Genomic DNA, 20,791 nt, shown 5'->3' with positions numbered 1-20,791 from the left:
AGATGCAACCATATAGCCAAACTGCAGGCTAAGCTCTCTCAACTCACTACTGGCGTAACCAGTCAGGAGGAGAAGGAAACCACACTCACTACAATTCCAGTCTCACATAGACCTACCACGACAACAAACCAAACACATAAACACACAAAAACATACTTGGAGGCTCTAAATAAAAATCTGCCTAAGCAGCAGAGACCTCCAAAGCAGAAACCCAAGCAACCGCTACCCCAAAACAAAACACGTGCAACACATAGCTCACAAAGCCAGTGGGCCGAACAGTCACAGCCCTTAAGGCTAAACAACACACCTGATACACTTGTAATAGGTGACTCTATCATCAGGCACACTGACGTACCGCTCACCAGGCTGAACAAGGAGAAGGTCACGGTGAGCTGCCTGTCGGGCGCTAGGATCCGCCACATAACACAAGCACTCAGGTCACTCCAAGGCAAGTACAAATATGACTCAGTCATTGTCCATGCTGGTGTGAATGACCTGAGACGTACCTCCCTGGACTACATGAAAAGAGACATAGAGGAGCTCTCTGAGCATGTAGCCCAGGCCGGTATGACCCTGACCTTGAGTAGCATCTTACCCTCACAAAGAATGATGCCACAATATGAAGACAAGATTATCAATTTCAACAATTGGCTTAAGTGTTGGTGTCATTCAAAGGGGTTCCAATGCCTGTCAGCCTGGGATGACATGCTCGACAAGCCATGATGCTTCACTAGGGATGGCTTGCACCTGTCACCCCTGGGCTTTCGGATATTGGCAAAGGCTCTTGCTACCCCCATAGTGCCTTTTTTAGGCAAGGCTCAAAAGACAAACCCACCTCCATAGGTATCACAAGGGATAAGAAACTAAGAGTAATGCTACTCAATGCCAGACGTCTAAACCTCAAGATGCACGCACTCGAAACTCTCCTTAGCATGGAGAACATCGATATCTGTGCAGTAACAGAAACCTGGTTCAAGGCTCCCGAGAGCACCCCAGCACTACCAGGTTATACCTCATACCATGCTTTTCGGCCCCAAACTTGGACCAAACCACAAAAGGAGGGGGAGTATCAATATTCGTCAAAGATACCCACACCTCCAAGTTGGTGGCACAGCACGAAGCATCAGAGACTATCCATGTGCAACTAACTGTGGGTAAAACTGCCTTCCAGTTTATAGCCTGCTACAGAACACCCTCCCAAACACAGGAACCCCACTCGGCCTTCCTGAGAATACTAGAAAATATGAAGGTCTCTCCAAACACCATTATATTGGGTGACTTCAACTACCCAAACATAGACTGGGAGCATTACTCTAGCTCCAACACCCTAGCCCAAAGGTTCCTAGAATTTATAAACTCAAATGCTATGGAACAACTTGTTACCACTCCCACAAGAGGGGAAAACATACTGGACCTGATCATCACCAACATGGGGACACTATGCTCCAGACCAGAAGTGTATCCTTCACTGGTAAGATCAGACCATAAACTAATCTCACTGGATATTCACATCCCGACCCCACCCCTGCCCAGAAAACCACAGTGAAAAACTTCGCTAAAGCAAATTTCACATGCCTCAAAACCGAGGCGAAATCCTTCAAAGCCCCCGGGCCTGTGGAAAATACGGCCCAGACCGCAGAATCCTTTATAAACGCATTCTATGAACACCTTCAGGAATGCATGGATCATGCAATCCCAAATAAAACCAAGACCCAATCCTCCAAAGGCAGACGTCCTGTCTGGTGGACCCCAGCCATAAACAAAGTATACAATAGAAGGAGGAAGCTACTACATGATAGAGCAAAATCCCAAAAAGGGAAGGCATCTCTGATCAGTATTAGCAAAAACCTACGGGCACTCATAAAATCGTCTAAGGCCAGCTTCGAGAGAAAAATTGCACAGGACACTAAGGATAATCACAAGGCTTTCTTTAGTTATGTTAGGAACCTGGGTGGGAATTCCCAGATATGCTCAGAATTAGTCCAAAATGACAAAACATACACCAAGCCCACAGACATTGCCAACATCCTAGCTAACAGGTTCAGTGCAAACTTCTCCACCCCCTCCACACCAAAAGGGCAAATATCTATCCCAACAGAGTGCTGCCCCCCTGACATCTCAGATGCTCAGGTAAGAGCCGCCCTCTCCAAAGCAAAAAACACAGCATCAATGGGACCAGATGGTGTCCCGGGCTGCGTCCTACATAAACTCCAAGAAGAGCTAAACCCAAACATAAAACTACTGTTCAATCTTAGCCTTACTACAGGATATGTACCCAAAGAGTGGCGTACAGCAACAGTGGTCCCTCTCCACAAAGGTGGTGCCTCAATGGATACTGGAAACTATCGCCCCATAAGCCTGACTTGCTTGGTCTGCAAAGCTATGGAAAGGATCATCATGGACCTCATAAATAAAGATATTGGGGACCTACAGACACTGGATCCTACCCAGTGTGGGTTTCTTAAGGGCAGATCCTGCCTCTTAAACCTGGTTGATTTCTTTGAAACAGTCACCAAGGCCATTGACGAGGGGAAGATGGTCCACACAGCCTACCTAGACCTTGCAAAAGCCTTCGATTACCTCACTCGGGCATTATAGATAAGCTCACCAGCTTAAATATAAACCCCTATGTCACTAGATGGGTTGCAAACTGGCTCAAGGACAGAACCCACATGGTTAGAATTGCTGGAGCCATGCCAAACTCCAAACCAGTTACAAGTGGCGTCCCACAAGGCTCAGTCCTGGGACCTCTCTTGTTCGGTATATATTTCTCGGCGGTACAGGCCAACACAGAAGGACTGTGGCTGACCAAGTTCGCAGATGACTGCAAACTGGGCACCATAATCAACTCTCCAGCCGACACAAGCATCCTCCAAAAGGGCCTCATAGAAACAGACAACTGGTGCCAGAGCCATGGCCTCAAGCTAAACACCAAAAGTGTATAGTCATCCCCTTTGGCAAAAACAAAGTGCCCACAAATTACCACATAGGTAGTAATCCATTAAGTACAGAAGAAGCCATTAGGGACCTGGGGACCCAAGTTGATAGCAATCACTCATTTGACAACCACGTGGCCAAAGTGGTTAGAAAAACATTTTATATAGCCCACCTAATCATGAAGGGATTCACATCTAGATCAGGAGAGGTCATCGTGCCTCTTTACTCATCCCTCATCAGGCCCATAATTGAGTACAATGCCCCTTTTGGGATGTACCTTACCAGACACCTGCATCAACTGGAAAGACCCCAAAAGTACCTCACCAAGAGGATCAAAGGGCTCAAACAGATGCCATATGCTGCCCGGATAAAGAAACTCCAGCTCTACTCAGTGGCATACCGCCTGCTCAGAGGCGAACTGTGCCTGACGTATAAAGCCATGTCCAACCCGGAATTAATGGACATGCTGCACCTCAAAAAATCCAAATCCCATCGAGCTACGCACTCGAGAGACTTGAACCTCAGCACTGAAATAAATAGGACATGCTGGAGGGACAGATTCATAACCCAGAGGCTCCCTTCACTCTGGAATAAAATCCCAGTCCAGGTTAGGCAGAGTCCCACATTGACTCTCTTCAAGAGGAATCTTGATGAGTGGATGGGAGATCATAGGTTTACCCCGGCTATCACTTCTGTGTCACTGTTAGAGAGAGGCACAGTATACTAACCTCAAAAAAAGGCATAGCAAAATTAATTTAAAATGGGTGGCGAAAGCCAAACACACTCTGGCTAGGCTTATAAATGCCCTAGAGCAGATAGCCTAGTATGAACCTATGAACCTATGAACCTATGTCCAAAGGTCAGTTGTCAATCTCCTCTCCGGTCCAGCTGGTGAATCTGGGAATCTTGAGGCAATGTTACAACTGCCTCATGTACACAGACAACCCTCTCCTCCTCCCAACAAATTCCAACACATGTGAGAGATGCATCCATATAGCCAAACTGGAGGCTAAGCTCTCTCAACTCAGTACTGGCGTAACCAGTCAGGAGGAGAAGGAAACCACACTCACTACAATTCTAGTCTCACATAGACCTACCACGACAGCAAACCAAACACATAAACACACAAAAACATACTCGGAGGCTCTAAATAAAAATCTGCCTAAGCAGCAGAGACCTCCAAAGCAGACACCCAAGCAACCGCTACCCCAAAACAAAACACGTGCAACACATAGCTCACAAAGCCAGTGTGCCAAACAGTCACAGCCCTTAAGGCTAAACAGCACACCTGATACACTTGTAATAGGTGACTCTATCGTCAGGCACACTGACGTCCCGCTCACCAGGCTGAACAAGGAGAAGGTCACGGTGAGCTGCCTGTCGGGCGCTAGAATCCGCCACATAACACAAGCACTCAGGTCACTCCAAGGCAAGTACAAATATGACTCAGTCATTGTCCATGCTGATGTGAATGACCTGAGACGTACCTCCCTGGACTACATGAAAAGAGACATAGAGGAGCTCTCTGAGCATGTAGCCCAGGCCGGTATGACCCTGACATTGAGAAGCATCTTACCCTCACCAAGAATGATGCCACAATATGAAGACAAGATGATCAATTTCAACAATTGGCTTAAGTATTGGTGTCATTCAAAGGGGATCCAATGCCTGTCAGCCTGGGATGACATGCTCAACAAGCCACGATGCTTCACTAGGGACGGCTTGCACCTGTCACCCCTGGGCTTTCGGATATTGGCAAAGGCTCTTGCTACCCCCATAGTGCCTTTTTTAGGCAAGGCTCAAAAGACAAACCCACCTCCATAGGTATCACAAGGGATAAGAAATTAAGAGTAATGCTACTCAACGCCAGAAGTCTAAACCTCAAGATGCACGCACTCAAAACTCTCCTTAGCATTGAGAACATCGATATCTGTGCAGTAACAGAAACCTGGTTCAAGGCTCCGGAGAGCACCCCGGCACTACCAGGTTATACCTCATACCATGCTTTTTGGCCGCAAAACTTGGACCGAACCACAAAAGGAGGGGGAGTATCAATATTTGTCAAAGATACCCACACCTCCAGGTTGGAGGCACAGCACGAAGCATCAGAGACTATCCATGTGCAAATTACAGTGGGTAAAACTGCCTTCCAGTTTATAGCCTGCTACAGACCACCCTCCCAAACTCAGGAACCCCACTCGGCCTTCCTGAGAACACTGTAAAATATGAAGGTCTCTCCAAACACCATTATATTAGGCGACTTCAACTACCCAAACATAGACTGGGAGCATTACTCTAGCTCCAACACCCTAGCCCAAAGGTTCCTAGAATTTATAAACTCAAGTGCTATGGAACAACTTGTTACCACTCCCACAAGAGGGGAAAACATACTGATCATCACCAACATGGGGACTTAATGCTCCAGACCAGAAGTGTATCCCTCACTGGTAATATCAGACCATAAACTAATCTCACTGGATATTCACATCCCGACCCCACCTCCTGCCCAGAAAACAACAGTGAAAAACTTCTCTAAAGCAAATTTCACACTCCTCAAAACTGAGGTGGAATCTTTCAAAGCCCCTGGGCCTGTGGAAAATACGGCCCAGACCGCAGAATCCTTTATAAATGCATTCTATGAACACCTTCAGGAATGCATGGATCATGCAATCCCAAATAAAACCAAGACCCAATCCTCCAAAGGCAGACGTCCTGTCTGGTGGACCCCAGCCATAAACAAACTATACAATAGAAGGAGGAAGCTACTAAATGATAGAGCAAAATCCCAAAAAGGGAAGGCATCTCTGATCAGTATTAGCAAAAAACTACGGGCACTCATAAAATCATCTAAGGCCAGCTTCGAGAGAAAATTGCACAGGACACTAAGGATAATCACAAGGCTTTCTTTAGTTATGTTAGGAACCTGGGTGGGAATTCCCAGATATGCTCAGAATTAGTCCAAAATGACAAAAATACACCAAGCCCACAGCGATTGCCAACATGCTAGCTGACAGGTTCAGCGCAAACTCCCCACGAAAAGGGCAAATATCTATCCCAGCAGAGTGCTGCCCCTGACATCTCAGATGCTCAGGTAAGAGCCGCCCTCTCCAAAGCAAAAACACAGCATCAATGGGACCAGACGGTGTCCCAGGCTGCGTCCTACATGAACTCCAAGAAGAGCTAAACCCAAACATAAAACTACTGTTCAATCTCAGCCTTACTACAGGATATGTACCCAAAGAGTGGCGTACAGCAACAGTGGTCCCTCTCCACAAAGGTGGTGCCTCAACGGATCCTGGAAACTATCACCCCATAAGCCTGACTAGCTTGGTCTGCAAAGCTATGGAAAGGATCATCATGGACCTCATAAATAAAGATATTGGAGACCTACAGACACTAGGTCCTACCCAGTTCGGCTTTGTTAAGGGCAGATCCTGCCTCTTAAACCTGGTTGATTTCTTTGAAACAGTCACCAAGGCCATTGATGAGGAGAAGGTGGTCCACACAGCCTACCTGGACCTCGCAAAAGCCTTCGATACAATACCCCACTCGGGCATTATAGATAAGCTCACCAGCTTAAATATAAACCCCTATGTCACTAGATAGGTTGCAAACTGGCTCAAGGACAGAACCCACATGGTTAGAATTGCTGGAGCCATGTCAGACTCCAAACCAGTTACAAGTGGCGTCCCACAAGGCTCAGTCCTGGGACCACTCTTGTTCGGTATATATTTCTCGGAGGTACAGGCCAACATGGAAGGACTTTGGCTGACCAAGTTTGCAGATGACTGCAAACTGGGCGCCATAATCGACTCTCCAGCCGACACAAGCATCCTCCAAAAGGGCCTCATAGAAACAGACAACTGGTGCCAGAGCCATGGCCTCAAGCTAAACGCCAAAAAGTGTATAGTCATCCCCTTTGGCAAAAACAAAGTGCCCACAAATTACCACATAGGTGGTAATCTATTAAGTACAGAAGAAGTAATTAGGGACCTGGGGACCCAAGTTGATAGCAGTCTCTCATTTGACAACCACGTGGCCAAAGTGGTTAGAAAAACATTTTATATAGCCCACCTAATCATGAAGGGATTCACATCTAGATCAGGGGAGATCATTGTGCCTCTTTACTCATCCCTCATCAGGCCCATAATTGAGTACAATGCCCTTTTTGGGATGTACCTTACCAGACACCTGCAGCAACTGGAAAGACCCCAAAAGTACCTCACCAAGAGTATCAAAGGGCTCAAACAGATGCCATATGCTGCCCGGGTAAAGAAACTCCAGCTCTACTCAGTGGCATACCGCCTGTTCACGGGCGATCTGTGCCTGACTTATAAAGCCATGTCCAACCCGGAATTAATGGACATGCTGCACCTCAGAAAATCCAAATCCCATTGAGCTACGCGCTCGAGAGACTTGAACCTCAGCACTGAAATAAATAGGACATGCTGGAGGGACAGACTCATAACCCAGAGGCTCCCTTCACTCTGGAATAAAATCCCAGTCCAGGTTAGGCAGAGTCCCTCATTGACGCTCTTCAAGAGGAATCTTGATGAGTGGATGGGAGATCGTAGGTTTAACCCGGGTATCACTTCTGTGTCACTGTTAGACAGAGGCACAGTATATTAACCTCGAAAAAGGGCATAGCAAAATTTATTTAAAATGAGTGGCGAAAGCCAAACACATTCTGGCTAGGCTTATAAATGCCCTAGGGCAGATAGCCTAGTATGAACCTATGAACCTATGAACCTAAAAACTCAGCAAAAGAGAACCAATCCCAGTAAAGCCATCCCCATTGTTCACCCAATCATAAAAACTAAAGGATGGACAAGGGATTGGTTACCATGACTGAAAAGCCAGTTGTGTATAAAAAAAAATTTAAAGCCACCAATAGTGAAGAAACTAAGCTTTATGATTGTGCTGCTCTATTTCCTAATATACTGGCAATCGAAACAAAGCCATTAAGTCCAAGCTGCATAGTAATATCTAAATGCATTTACCAATCAGGTTGCAAAAACTGAGCAGAAAAAGCAATCACTGTTGTGGTAAAATGATCAGTACTTTTTTTTTTTTTCTTTTTTTTTTGCTTGTTTTGTGATTTTTATTGGGTGAATAATGGTGGAGCCTATATTGTGATCGTTTCTCTGCTCAGTTTTTGTAACATGATTGGTAAATGCATTTAGATGTTATTGTCTCATTACATCTGAGTGACACCTCCAGGTGCATCTGCAGTTAACTCCTACTGAGTCCTCTAGCCGTCAAATATTGCGTGTTCATACCTGCATCAATAATTCTAAAACCAAGCTATGCACAAGGTTTTAAAAGATTTCATCTTAAAGCTTACACAATAGCAAATTCAACTGCATTAATATTTGACCTCTGTCTAGTGGAGATAGATATTAACTGTTGTTTTTATTATATTAATTTATATAGATATAATTTTCATATTTTTCTAAATATCTCAACAACCAAGTAACATAGACAGAACACATTAGCCTCATATGAAAGGTCTTAGCTAGATTAATAAAATATTGCTGACAGTATGTGTCTTACTTGAGTGGTTGCTGAGATATTGTAGGTTGTTTACAAAATATTACAAATGTAATAGTTACTGTATTTACTGTGACTTATAAAATTCACTTTAAGACCTAGAACCTAAAGAATACTACCACTATAAAAATACTTTGTGCTGAAGAATTTGTCATTTATGCTTCTTTAATAATCCTTATGGTTCCAGAGATATGAACATTTGTTTGAAATGTGAGGACATCATTTCATTCTGTAGAAAGGCTTAGGTTCTGTCCATTGGAAGTTATAGTATAAATTTCCTGAGCTCCGATTGAATGAATGAGCTTGGACTTAATGACTTCGTTTCGATTGCTAGTATAATAGAAAACATAGTTGCACAATTGTAAAGCTTGGTTTATTCACTATTGGTGTATTAAAGTTTTTTTTATACACGATTGGCTTTTCAGTCATGATAAACAACTAATCCCTTGTCCATCCTGTAGTTTTTATCATTGGGGTGAACAGCGGAGGATGTCTATACTGGGATTGGTTTACTTTTGCTGAGTTTTTGTAGTTTGAGTTGATGATTCCATACAATGGATGATTGTTTTTTTCCAAATTTTCTCCATTGTTTGATTGGATATTAAGGAGGAGGTGTGTTTTTTAACAGTTTTTTTCATTTGTGGTTCTGAAGATGTCCATACTGACAAAAGTGCTTAACCATAATTTTAATATTGGACATTAAAAGTTTTGTGAGTGAGTCTTGAGCTGCCTGATTATTTTTTGTTTTATTTTTGGCTTCTTTACATACCTGTTCTAGAAAGTTTGCTTGATTCTTGTTTTGATAGTAATACTATTATGAAAAAGAATTGGAATTCAAGAAGTATAACAAGGTAAAGAAACATAGAAGACTATATAGTGAGAAATGCAATGGACTGTGAAGGCTGTTGGGAAGACAAGTAAGTCTGAGATGGAGGGGTAATTTAGTGTTACTGTAGAATGAATTAAGTGACAGGAATTAGGATGAGAAGGATAGAAGGGAGTAGACGAGTAGATAGGTTGAGGGAATGGAGGATGAAGAGCAGAAATGAGTATTGAGAGGGTTAATAAGAGTTAATTATAAAGAAAGTAGAAGAATAGAAGTATTAAATGGAGGCAGATGTAAGTATTGTTTTATTTTCATTTTATTTTTATTTTATGTTACTCTTTGTTGGCCAGGTTAGTCCCACAGGCCAGTGGGCTTTTTTCAGGGGAGACTCACTGTGGTATTTATACTTTAAGGGGAAATTTGCCAGGACATGATGGCACTTCCCCTTCTCTTTTCAATGGACACTACAGAATCTTTTACGTCCACTTGAGCTACCTCCAACTTACACAGATGAGACATTGGTTTAATAGGTCATCTGAAGGAGCATGCACTTAGGAGTGCAGCTCCCCCCTACCTGAAGTAGTAGCAGAACCCACAGCCTTCTGGTCTTCTGACACTAAGGGTAGGAGGCTCAGTAGAGAAGGGAAATGATGAGGACAGTATATATACAAGGGAAAGTTATATAGGTGTAAGAAAGTAACAGTTGAAAGATAGAGTAAGGAATAATAAAGTTAGCCCAGTACAGAGGAACATGAACAGAGCCAGGAATGGTGAAAAAAAATTCTTTCAGATGAAATCTGAAGTAATCAGTAGATGGTATTTGACTATCATGTTCTTATACCCATCCAATAAAAAGTAAGATGAGCAATAAGGAAAATAAAACTGGAGAAGCAGCGTGCTCAAATGAAGTCATGGCACATATGATCAAGACATTGAGTGAGTTAGGGGTGAAATGGTTCCTGAAGGTACTCATAGTGGTATACAGTGAAATACATATCCCACATGACTGAAGAATAAGCATTCTAGCATTAGCATTCAAGATCAAAAGGGACATTCACCACTGTGGGCAAGAGATGCTAGAGATGAGGAATGAGTCTGACTGGGCATTCCTAAACATGGAGAAAGCATATAACAAGGTCCTCTATGATCTTTCTCCTATTGGAATTCAAATAAAATGTCTTTCATTAAAATGGTCTTTCAACCACTTTAATCTGGTGATTTAGTATTGAATGAAATTGTCATTCAACTAAGTATCTTAAAATCATGTCTAGAAAGATACAGATAGATGGTTATATACATTTGGCTGTCAGTGCAGAGAATTAAGGTTCTGAGGTGTTAAAGAGACAAGTCCTGTAGCCCAGCATAGAAGGTTTGATTACTGTCACCTCCGTTTGCTTACTGTTTGGATAAACAAGTCACTTGACTAGGTAGTCCTCTCAGACCGCCTCTGAAAAGGGGCACTTCTGTCCATTTGGTATACCTGTATAACAAATCTTTGTTTTCATATACACATGCACGCACATACACACTCACAAACTCACACACACACACACACACACACACACACACACACACACATACATACATATGCACAAACACACTTGCAAATGTATCCTGTGCTTTATAATAGCTTTTTTTCACTTTTTTAATACTTACCTTTTGCACCAACATTGTGCATAAAGTGCTGATTAAAAGTGTTGTTCTCTCAGCGACTGTTTCATTCAGCTCTAAATGCAGAAAAGTCCTTTGCCAAATTTGTTTTCACCATGCTGATGACACTGAAGTTTAAAAGGGATCTTTAACCTCAGTGGCAGCAGCTGAGGTAAAATGTAAGCTGCATCTGCAGACTTCAATGGACACATGCAGAACATTCTTAGAGGCACGTCAATTAAAGTCTGTAGACTTTTGCCTAACATGATATCATGCCGGGAAATCTTAAATTTATTTGGGACACAATTTTAATAAAATGTTTACAAAGCTTTTTATTAAAAGAACAGCCTAAATAAATAAGACAAGTCTACACCAAAATGCATCGCAGCACTTTACTTACCCAATGCCGCAATGCTGTAGGACAGAATGTCAAAACCCTTTAAAGGTGGTCTTATTCCTTATCGATTCTCACTCACACATATGTACACCATTGTTAGCATATAATATGTGCACCTAAGTGACATTTCATACCCCATCTTATCGATTCTCACACACACATGTACACCTTTGTTGCCATATAACATGTGCAGCCTAAGTGACATTTTATACCCCATTTGTCTTTAATCTGTAGCATTAAGAGCAATATTTACTTATTATTTAATATATACGTGCAACAGAAATAAGCACAATATGGTCACTTGATATGAGTTGCACTGTGTCCTTTTCATCTCTTTGGTAATGAAAAAAATAAAAAAAAAAAAAAAAAACAGAACTTGATTTCAAATATGAAAAGTCAAGGAGGGAAGTGAGCTGCTTGACTCAGCCTAGTGCTAATGAAGCCTTGTGACAGTCTGTACACAATATAACATCTCTAATATAGTTACTTTTCACTTTCACAGGAAGCTACATGCTGTGAGACAAGCTAAACAGGAGTTCAGTCAGAAACTTACTCCAACCTTCTCTGGGCTAATCTATTGTAAACATGAGGCGGTGACTTGAGGACATTCGGTTTTTGCTGTTTGTCTTTTACCACAGTAAGTTAAACTGATAGCCGAGGCAGTGAAGACTTATGAATCACAAAGAATGAAGAGACAGCTTCATAATTTACAGTAACACAAACAAATGGGATTAAGAAAATCAGAAATGAACCTTATATGGATTATTTTTTTTACCCTCAAGATGGCTATGTGGTCAGTGTTTCCTGAAGTGGCAGGTAAGGTTTTGTTTTATTTTTTTCTTCACACAATAGCACACTACCAAATCGTAAATGCTGAGGACATGTTGGAGAAAATGGTATCAGAAGCTATTCTTTGCCTTTGGATTGTCCTGTATCTCTGCATAAAAATGCAAGATGTTGTCATTTTGTATGTTAAAATGAGTATTTCTTTCCACATATGAACCGTCATTGAGTGTTACACGGAGGCATTTTTTTTTAATTCTTTCTCTACATACTCTTCTTTTTTATCCATCTCTCTGTTCATTTTCAGATTTAGCTTGGAAGGATTCCTACAGTCTGATTTCTGCATCAGCATGACTTGTGCATAACCTATCCTTCATCAGCAATGCATCTTCCTACTGTGGGAGTAGAACCCACAAATCATTATGCCCCTTTAACACTAAATGTTATTTGCTTGTTTTCTATTCATAAACTCATTTCTTTGGAGATATTTCAGTGCATGTTTCCATTCCATGTATAATGCAGTCTGACAATAAATGCTAAGTAACATTTATTACAACTCGTACACATAATTAATTGTTAATCAAGATAATAGGGCATGTTATTTACTATAATATAATGCTCAGCAATTTAAAACCATTAGTTAAGGTTTTATTTGCTGTTATGTGCAATTATGAAACATTAAACATAAAATCATTGCAATAAAACCTAAGAATGTTAGCAGTTTTAGTACAGTATGAATCAGTTAACAAGTCAATTCCATGGGGTAATTGCAGGTAGATTGCCATAACTGATTCTTGCTAACTTTAAATCTGCCATCATAACATCTATCCTCAGGAAGTGACTCCTAAAATCCATCCTGTCAGTGAAGGGACTCTGTTACATTTCTTTAGGTTTACTAGATATTCTTTTAGGTAGAGCATTCACACTCGGGATGTATTCCGAAGCAAAATTATTAAATGATTAAGGACAGAAATTGTATCCTTTCCCTGTTTGTAAGTTTTTCACAGCCATAGACTCTACTAACAAGCATACACAGTGTTTTGAAATGGAAGCATTTCCCGCACATTGTGATGGAAAACCACAATGGACGATTGTTCAGAGCTAGTAATGAAGCAACAGGGAAAGACCTCGGCAAAGTGTAGGCAGGGCAGTTATGATGTACAATTAAACAGATACATTTACAAAATGTAGGCAGGGTAGTTATGATGTACAATTAAACAGATACATTTAAAAAATGTAGGCAGGCTAGTTATGATGTACAATTAAACAGATACATTTACAAAGTGTAGGCAGGGTAGTTATGATGTACAATTAAACAAATACGGTTGCAAAGTGTAGGCAGGGTAGTTATGATGTACAATTAAATAGATACATTTGCAACATTGTATTATAGCCAAAATCAGCCTTCACAGCCTTTATAAGGTTTAGTACAGAAACGAGGGTGCATTGTATTCAGATGTGTTATTGTAGATTGTTTGGGGAGCTGGCAGCAAGGTAGTCTGGGCCACTCCAGCAAGGTAACTGAAGTGGTTAAATGTATTTCAGCTAGCTATATCTATGAAAGGCATAGGACTGCAGCCTTGAGCTAACCCAGCCCTATGACATGGTAGCCACATTATTTATTTTTAGAAGCTGTCTGACTATCATATGTCTAAATATTACAGTACTGACTGCCTGTATATTTTTCCTGCATCTTCATTTTGCTGTTCCTTCACACCAGCCTTTTGTCCAGAGATTTTACTTCCCCTATCAAACAGCTCCTTGGAGTCCATTAAATAAAGGTCTGAAGCCAAGCTACTAGTTTAAGATACAGATAATCTGGACCACAGGTGCTGTGTATCATTCACACAAACTAGCAAGGCAGGACATGAATAATGCATGGTGAAGCCTTATACAGGCTTGAGCCAGCCACTCTGACCGCCACATAAAAAACAAAAGTAACTATCGCATACTGTTTTTTTTTTCTTTTTTTGCTAAATAACATAACAAAAGTGCAAATAAATGAATGACTTTATTAATTAATAAGCATATGTACGAAACTGTTCCGAAAAATATGTACAGAATTATGCATAAAATATTAACACCATGCCACCATTATTTGCAGTATAGTTAAAGCTGTCAATGTAAATCAGAATATTCTCATGGCTTTTACATGAACTGTGACACATGTCTTTCTATTTTTCTGAGTTACAGAAGGCTGAATGAAAAAACTAATTTGTAATTGAAATGCTAGTTAAGAGACTACCAGATACTATGAGGAAAACGGGTCTATATTACTGTGTAGAAAGACAAGTTTGCTGAATACATCTTAGTTGACACAGAAATATCGACTTGCTAAAATCCTCAACGTCTGAGTCAGCAACTTTTCCCCGGGGAAAAAAATTGCTTGGAAGCCCCCCACATTGTAGTGTTTGAAAGTGTGGGGTTTTTTTGTGTATGGATGAGCGATTTTTTTCTCCTGGGAAAAAATTTGATGACTCGGCCATTCAGGATCAGCAGAATCTTTACCACAAAAAATATCGCCAAGATTCAAGCAAAGAAAGGTGCTTTACTATAAAATGCATAGATTTTTTTTTTAAGCTGGTAGCATATTCCCTGCGTAAAGTGGGCAGGGTAATGGATAATATTGGAACATGATCCTCTGTCTAGCTGGGGAAAAGCAGCACAGAAAGTAATGGATACCATGGATCTGCAAATGCTAATTCACATTACTATAAAAATATGGAAGACTTAAAATCTACATAAAAAACAGCATTTCTATTTGTCATTCTCTGTTCGCAACTAGTTGTGAAATGTATGTGTTTATTTATTTATTTTTGTTATTTATAGTTTGTTATTTATAGTTTGTTTGCTACTATGCAAGCCAACTGATATGTGAACCCTGTTCAACTAAAATCTAGGTGAAGACATAAATCATAAAGCATTTATAATTCTTTATTTTAGTAGGGATAACAGGTGGGATGCAAATATGAAAAGCATAATGCAAGAATGATTGCTAACAAAATAACTTTACAATCATAAGACCAGTAAATGCATAAGATTTAAAAACATAAAACTTAACACAAGACTTGTGTATAATAAAATATCACTGCTATCATAAGACATGGTGTAGTGCAGGGGAGGGCATTACTGACACAACATTTAATGGCCATATACATTATTTATATATTTATGTGTTTAGTTATTTGTTTTTTTATTTATTGCATTTGTTTACCAGGATGGTATGGCTGGTCCTAAAAGATTCCTTTTCAGGGGAGGCCCAGGGAGAAACTCTCCATAGAAGAAAAACAAAAAAGAAAGAAAAAGAACATTCAAACAATTTAAAAAATGCAGTTATCACAATTTTGTTAACATTTTAAAAATATTAGCAGATACAGAATGATGTCGTCCGCGGTGGTGCAGCAGTAGCGTTGTTGCCTCACAGCAAGAGGTTCTCCCGTTTGATTCTCGGATGGAGTGTGGGGAGTGCCTTCTGTGTGGAGTCTGCATGTCCTCCTCGCGGTTGGGTAGGCGTTCGAAAGACATGCGTAAATGGGCGTGCCTTTGTTGAAGGTTGAACGTTGAGCTGGCACCTCGGCATTGGTCAAAATCTACTGCCAATCATTAGCAGACTGGAGTTCCTCTGTGGTGACCCCTAACCGGGAAAAGCCAAAAGAGAGCAACAACAGCAGCTACAGAATGATGACAATTTCAGTAGGCTAGACAAGTTTTACATTATTGCAAAACAGTGGTCAGTGCAAAAGAAAGATAACGATGGTTAATTGAAGACTTGGGTTACCCAGGTGATGGACATGAACATATCCTTTGCAGAAGTCCATAGGATTAAAGAATGCTAGTTTAACAATAAAGCAACGTCATGTACATTTACAGATAACAAGGATATTTAGCATTATGGACAAAGCATATATAGTACTAGTTATAAAAAGGATACAGGGTTACACAATTCTAGTTACCATGAAGCAAACAGACATTTTTAACTGAGAAGGAAGTGAATCAAATGGGCAGGTTACAGAATACATGAAAAGAATAAATGGATGCAGACCGAATGATCTTTCATAATTGCAGTTGACAAATGGCCCTTTCTGGACCATTACCATTTTGGGCTGAAGGCATTTTTATAAATCACTGAAGCTATAACCAATACTATGTAAGGCCACTTAAGGCTGGCAAGTCATAGCAGAGACAATAGTCTGCATGTGGTCCACTGGAGAAGGTAACAGCAATTCTCTCCAGTATTACTGCCAAGAAAACCCTATGAAAAATGCAGCCAGAAATGTAAAGAAATGTTTTTTCAAAGACAGGTGTGGTGCGCTAAGGCACTTGAAGTCATGAAGTGTCGGACTTGACTAAATTGCTAAGCAACATATAATTGCAAAAGTATGTGGTTTAAATACGGATTAATATTGGGATGTCTAGTTTTTTAGTAACATTCAGCCTCAAGACTGACTTAAGTCATATAAAAAATATAGAAATACTGCATCGATGGATTCTAACAATGTCCCTGGATGCATCTTAAATAGCATGAAGCATGATTTAGCCACACCCCTAACAACACTGTTCAAACTCAGCCTCCATACAGGTTTTGCACCAAGCAAATGGACAACAGCTACAGTCACTCCCCTCCATAAGGGAGGACCTTCCACAGACCCAGACAATTACAAAACCATGGATCTGACTAGCCTCATATGCAAAGCCATGGAATGACTTATTATGTAATTAATCAATCAGGACATAAGAGACACTCCAAACACTGGTCCTGTCTCAGTTTGGATTCATCAAAGGTAGGTCATGCTTACTCAACCTGCTGGATTTATTTGAAAAGGTCACCAAAGAAATGGATGAAAGCAAAATGGAACATGTCCCATACCTCAAACTAGCCAAAGCTTTTGACACAATTACCCACTCAGGCATAGTAGAAAAGTGAAATAAATCCCTGTGTCACCTGCTAGATTGTCAGTTGGCTCACAGGTAGGATGCAGATAAACAAAATAAGGGAATTAACATCCACAAAGTGACCAGTCACCAGCGGAGTGCCCAAAGATCCTGTGCTAGGACCTCTCTTGTTTGCCATCTACTTTTCTTTATTTTTTATTATTTTATTTTACATTTGTTGACCGGGTTAGTCCAACTGAGCATTTGGCTCATTTTCAGTGGAGACCCAGGGAGAAAAGCTCCACAGTGAGTTTATAAATTTTACATACAACAGTTAAGAAATCTTATTTGCAACTAAACAAACTATTATCAAGATAACATTTACAATAAATCATACAGAAAAAAACACTCCTGTACAATGTCATCAAGGAAATTTTCTGAACTAAAAACAATGCCAACACATTCTGGCTGACTAAGTTTGCAATGACTGTAAGCTAGGAGCATGCCCAAATGATCTTGCATGAAGGTTTGCCTCAAATAAATAACTGGTGTCAAAATCATGGTCTGAAACTAAATGCCCAAAAATGCATTATTGTATCCTTTGGGAAATCATCTACCCTACGGAGCTACCACAATGACAATACTTCCTTAAGAGTTGACCCAGTTATTCAGGATTTGGGAACATATGTGGACAGTAACCTAACTTTAGACCAACATATGTCTATTGTTGTGAGGAAGTCCTTCTATACTGTGAGCTTTTAGGTCAAACATTGAATGTAATACCCCCTTTGTCATGTATCTGTCCAGACACATGCAACAACTGGAATGCCCACACAGATACCTTACTTAATGGATACAAGGCCTAAACAACATGCTCTGTATAGAGTGACTATAAGCCCTGTTGCTATACTCAGCATCCTACAGACTGCCAAGAAGTGACCTTTGTCTTACATACAAGGCATCCTCTTACAAATTACTGATGGATTTACTACACATCAGCCAGTCAAATGGCATTGAAATTACTCAGTCTAAGGATCTAGACCTTTTCTGCAACATCAACAGAATGGTTTGGAGGGACAAGTATATTTTGTAACAGATACTGATGCTGTGTTACAGACTCCCGATTCACATAAAACAAAGTTTATCACTGTCCATTTCCAAGTGCAACTTAGATATATGGATGGGAAACAAAATATTTATCCCAGGCATGCCCCCTGTACTTCTAATGGACACAAACAGCTCCTAAATAGTTTTTCCCATGTGTGAGTCCCCTCAAATTATCTATGGCATAATCCCTGTTATCGTTATTAGGGGTAATAAATAACTATTAGCCATGGGGTGGGTAAGGTCAATCTATAACCAAATAGGATAGGTTATTTTGAACACAAAAAAATGGAAATTGGTTAGCCATAACTCTGCAAGGGTAGCTAGCTTAGCACTTACTTATGAAGCTATACTATAGGGATTTATTCACACCTGCTATGTTTCTTCACGTTAGGGTATGAACAGTGCTGTGCATAAACTACACCTGAACACCTGCACAATACAGTATCTCTTTAACAATGCATTGTGTCTTAGAACTAATCCTGATTTTGTTTTTTTTTTTTAATAATTTACAAAGAACAGTTCTGACAGATAGACACTCCGCATAGTTAGGACTTAATATTTAAAATTCAATAAATCTATATAGATCTCTTATACATTACTGTTAAAATATTGTACCCGCAGTAAAATTACTGTGTCTAGCTGTACCTTCCTAAAGAATAAAGTGTAACATGTCCTTTTTTTCTATATAAAAACTTGGTTATCTTGCTTATTCCTGTTGTGAATCTAGCATATTTTCATTGCTTCTCCCATTAACTACTGAACAGGAGTTAGTTAAGGAATAAGCTGGTGTGACTGTAAAATATCATATTGTTATATTTTAACTATGCTTGTACATGAATCTGTACTTATCTATATTTTATATGTAACTTGTAAGATGTTTACATGTTCTTTTATTTTCTGGTTTATTAAATTTTTATGGAGGTTATATTCCTGGACCTCTACTGAAAAGGAATGGTGCCCAGTCAGACTGTGTCAGTAAACAAATGTAAATAATGTAAAAAAAAATGTAAATTGCTCAAAACCAGGATAAACTATATCCTTAGATGTGAACAAGTCCCTTTTCATTCCTTATACCTCCTTACTTTCCCTTCTTCACTTACTTCCTTAATTCTATCAAATTCTCTTCCCTGACTTTCTCTATAATTATACCATAAGCCTCTTTTTCCTTGACCTCACATTGCAATTCCTGTTTGTATTACATTGTTTAAATTGTATTGTATTATGTTTAATTTCTCTACAAACGGTCTAAAATTTCTATAAATATTAAATGATTGTCATATAACTTGTATCGATCTTAACCAATGTTTTTATATTACGTCTAATTTGTTATAATTATTTAGACTCCAGATGTTTTTGTTTTATTTTTGAAGGTTGTAAAATTATTGTTCTTAAAATCTTTTGCAATAATTTAGAGCTTTTCTCCCCAAGAATCCAGTGAAAATAGACTTCTACCCAGTCGGACTTTCTTGGTAATCAAATGTCAATAAACAAATAAATAAATAATAAATAAAATAAACAAACAAATAATTTAAAGGCATTCCTTTAAGCACTACATTGTTGCACTTCACAACTGTAATCTGAGAGTTAAAATGCGCTGTGCTAAGTGAGTAATTCCTTATTTAAGTATCAGTCATGCTAGCCATTTGATATGAAAATCTGTTTGCCAGTTACTCCTCTATTGCTCCGGCAAACCCAGCTGCAGATATTCATAAAATATGGTGTTAGATCCAACCATTATAGCCACATGAGTGGTTCCTTATGCGACTAATAATTTAAAATGCCTTCTTGAATAGACTTGCCTGTGTCTATTCTAGAAAGTATTTTAAATTATTAGAGGCATGTTTACATTTGTAATCCAGTATGGCAGTTTATGTAAGAAGTGTATACAGAAAATTGTTTTGACATCTGCATCTAGGGTCTCTATGATACTGATAGTGGGTAGTTGGTGGGTGGTAGTGACTATTACTATGGTGATGATAGCATGGTGATGGGTAAAAAGGACTTTCCACTCTATATATTTTGCTCTTAGTTCCATCCAATACATTTCATGCAACCAACTCTCCCCGACCCCTCTATTTCTTCATTTCAATGTATCAGCTGCATCTGTACGTATCTATATTTTATATGTAACTTGTAAGATGTTTACATGAATAATTCATTGATCCTTTTTTGAATGATACATTTTAGTACCCCTCAGCACTATTTACATAAAAGCATTTCTTCACGTCCTTTATGATGTTTGGTCTTCTAACATGCCATATTTTCTTTGCCTTCACCTTCTCTTCGGTTTATACACTTTTGCTGTATATTTTCCAAGCAAAAGTGTACTTCATAACCTCACCCCCTCACTTTAAGTGAGTAAATCAGCAACCAGTTTAGTCCATTTCCATATTCCAAATCTTCTGTGTCTGTTACCTTCTTTATAACTCAATAAACAACTTAAAACTTTATCTCTTTTCCTTGGTGGCTTCAAAATAGTATAAGATACACCACATGTACTTTGATAGAGGTATTTACAAGGATAGTAAATGCTCAGAGTCTTATGAATCAAAATCTGTTAATTGTCTGTGCAGCAACACGTTATTCAGCTTAGCTAATGCAACCTTTCTTTCTCTCAGGCATTATACAACTGTCACAGAATCATTCTCCCTATCCTGGATTCATTCCTA

At 39.8% G+C, this 20,791-nt stretch overlaps 1 protein-coding gene across 1 annotated transcript in view; it reads left to right on the top strand.

Annotated features, from left to right (window-relative positions):
* Positions 1 to 11,809: 11,809 nt before the first annotated feature.
* LOC122802456 overlaps positions 11,810 to 20,791 on the top strand; it is a gene marked incomplete in the record, with an annotated part of 745,162 nt that continues 736,180 nt past the window's right edge. Inside the window, 1 exon segment of the mRNA XM_044072077.1 lies at positions 11,810 to 12,176. Within this exon segment, the coding sequence (XP_043928012.1) occupies positions 12,086 to 12,176 (91 nt within the window).

Source organism: Protopterus annectens, chromosome 5.part0, assembly GCF_019279795.1.
Source record: "Protopterus annectens isolate FY-2018-M chromosome 5.part0, PAN1.0, whole genome shotgun sequence".
Classification (NCBI taxonomy): Eukaryota; Metazoa; Chordata; order Ceratodontiformes; family Protopteridae; genus Protopterus; species Protopterus annectens.
Note: the sequence above shows the minus strand (reverse complement) of the source record. Positions and strands in the feature narration are given on the sequence as shown.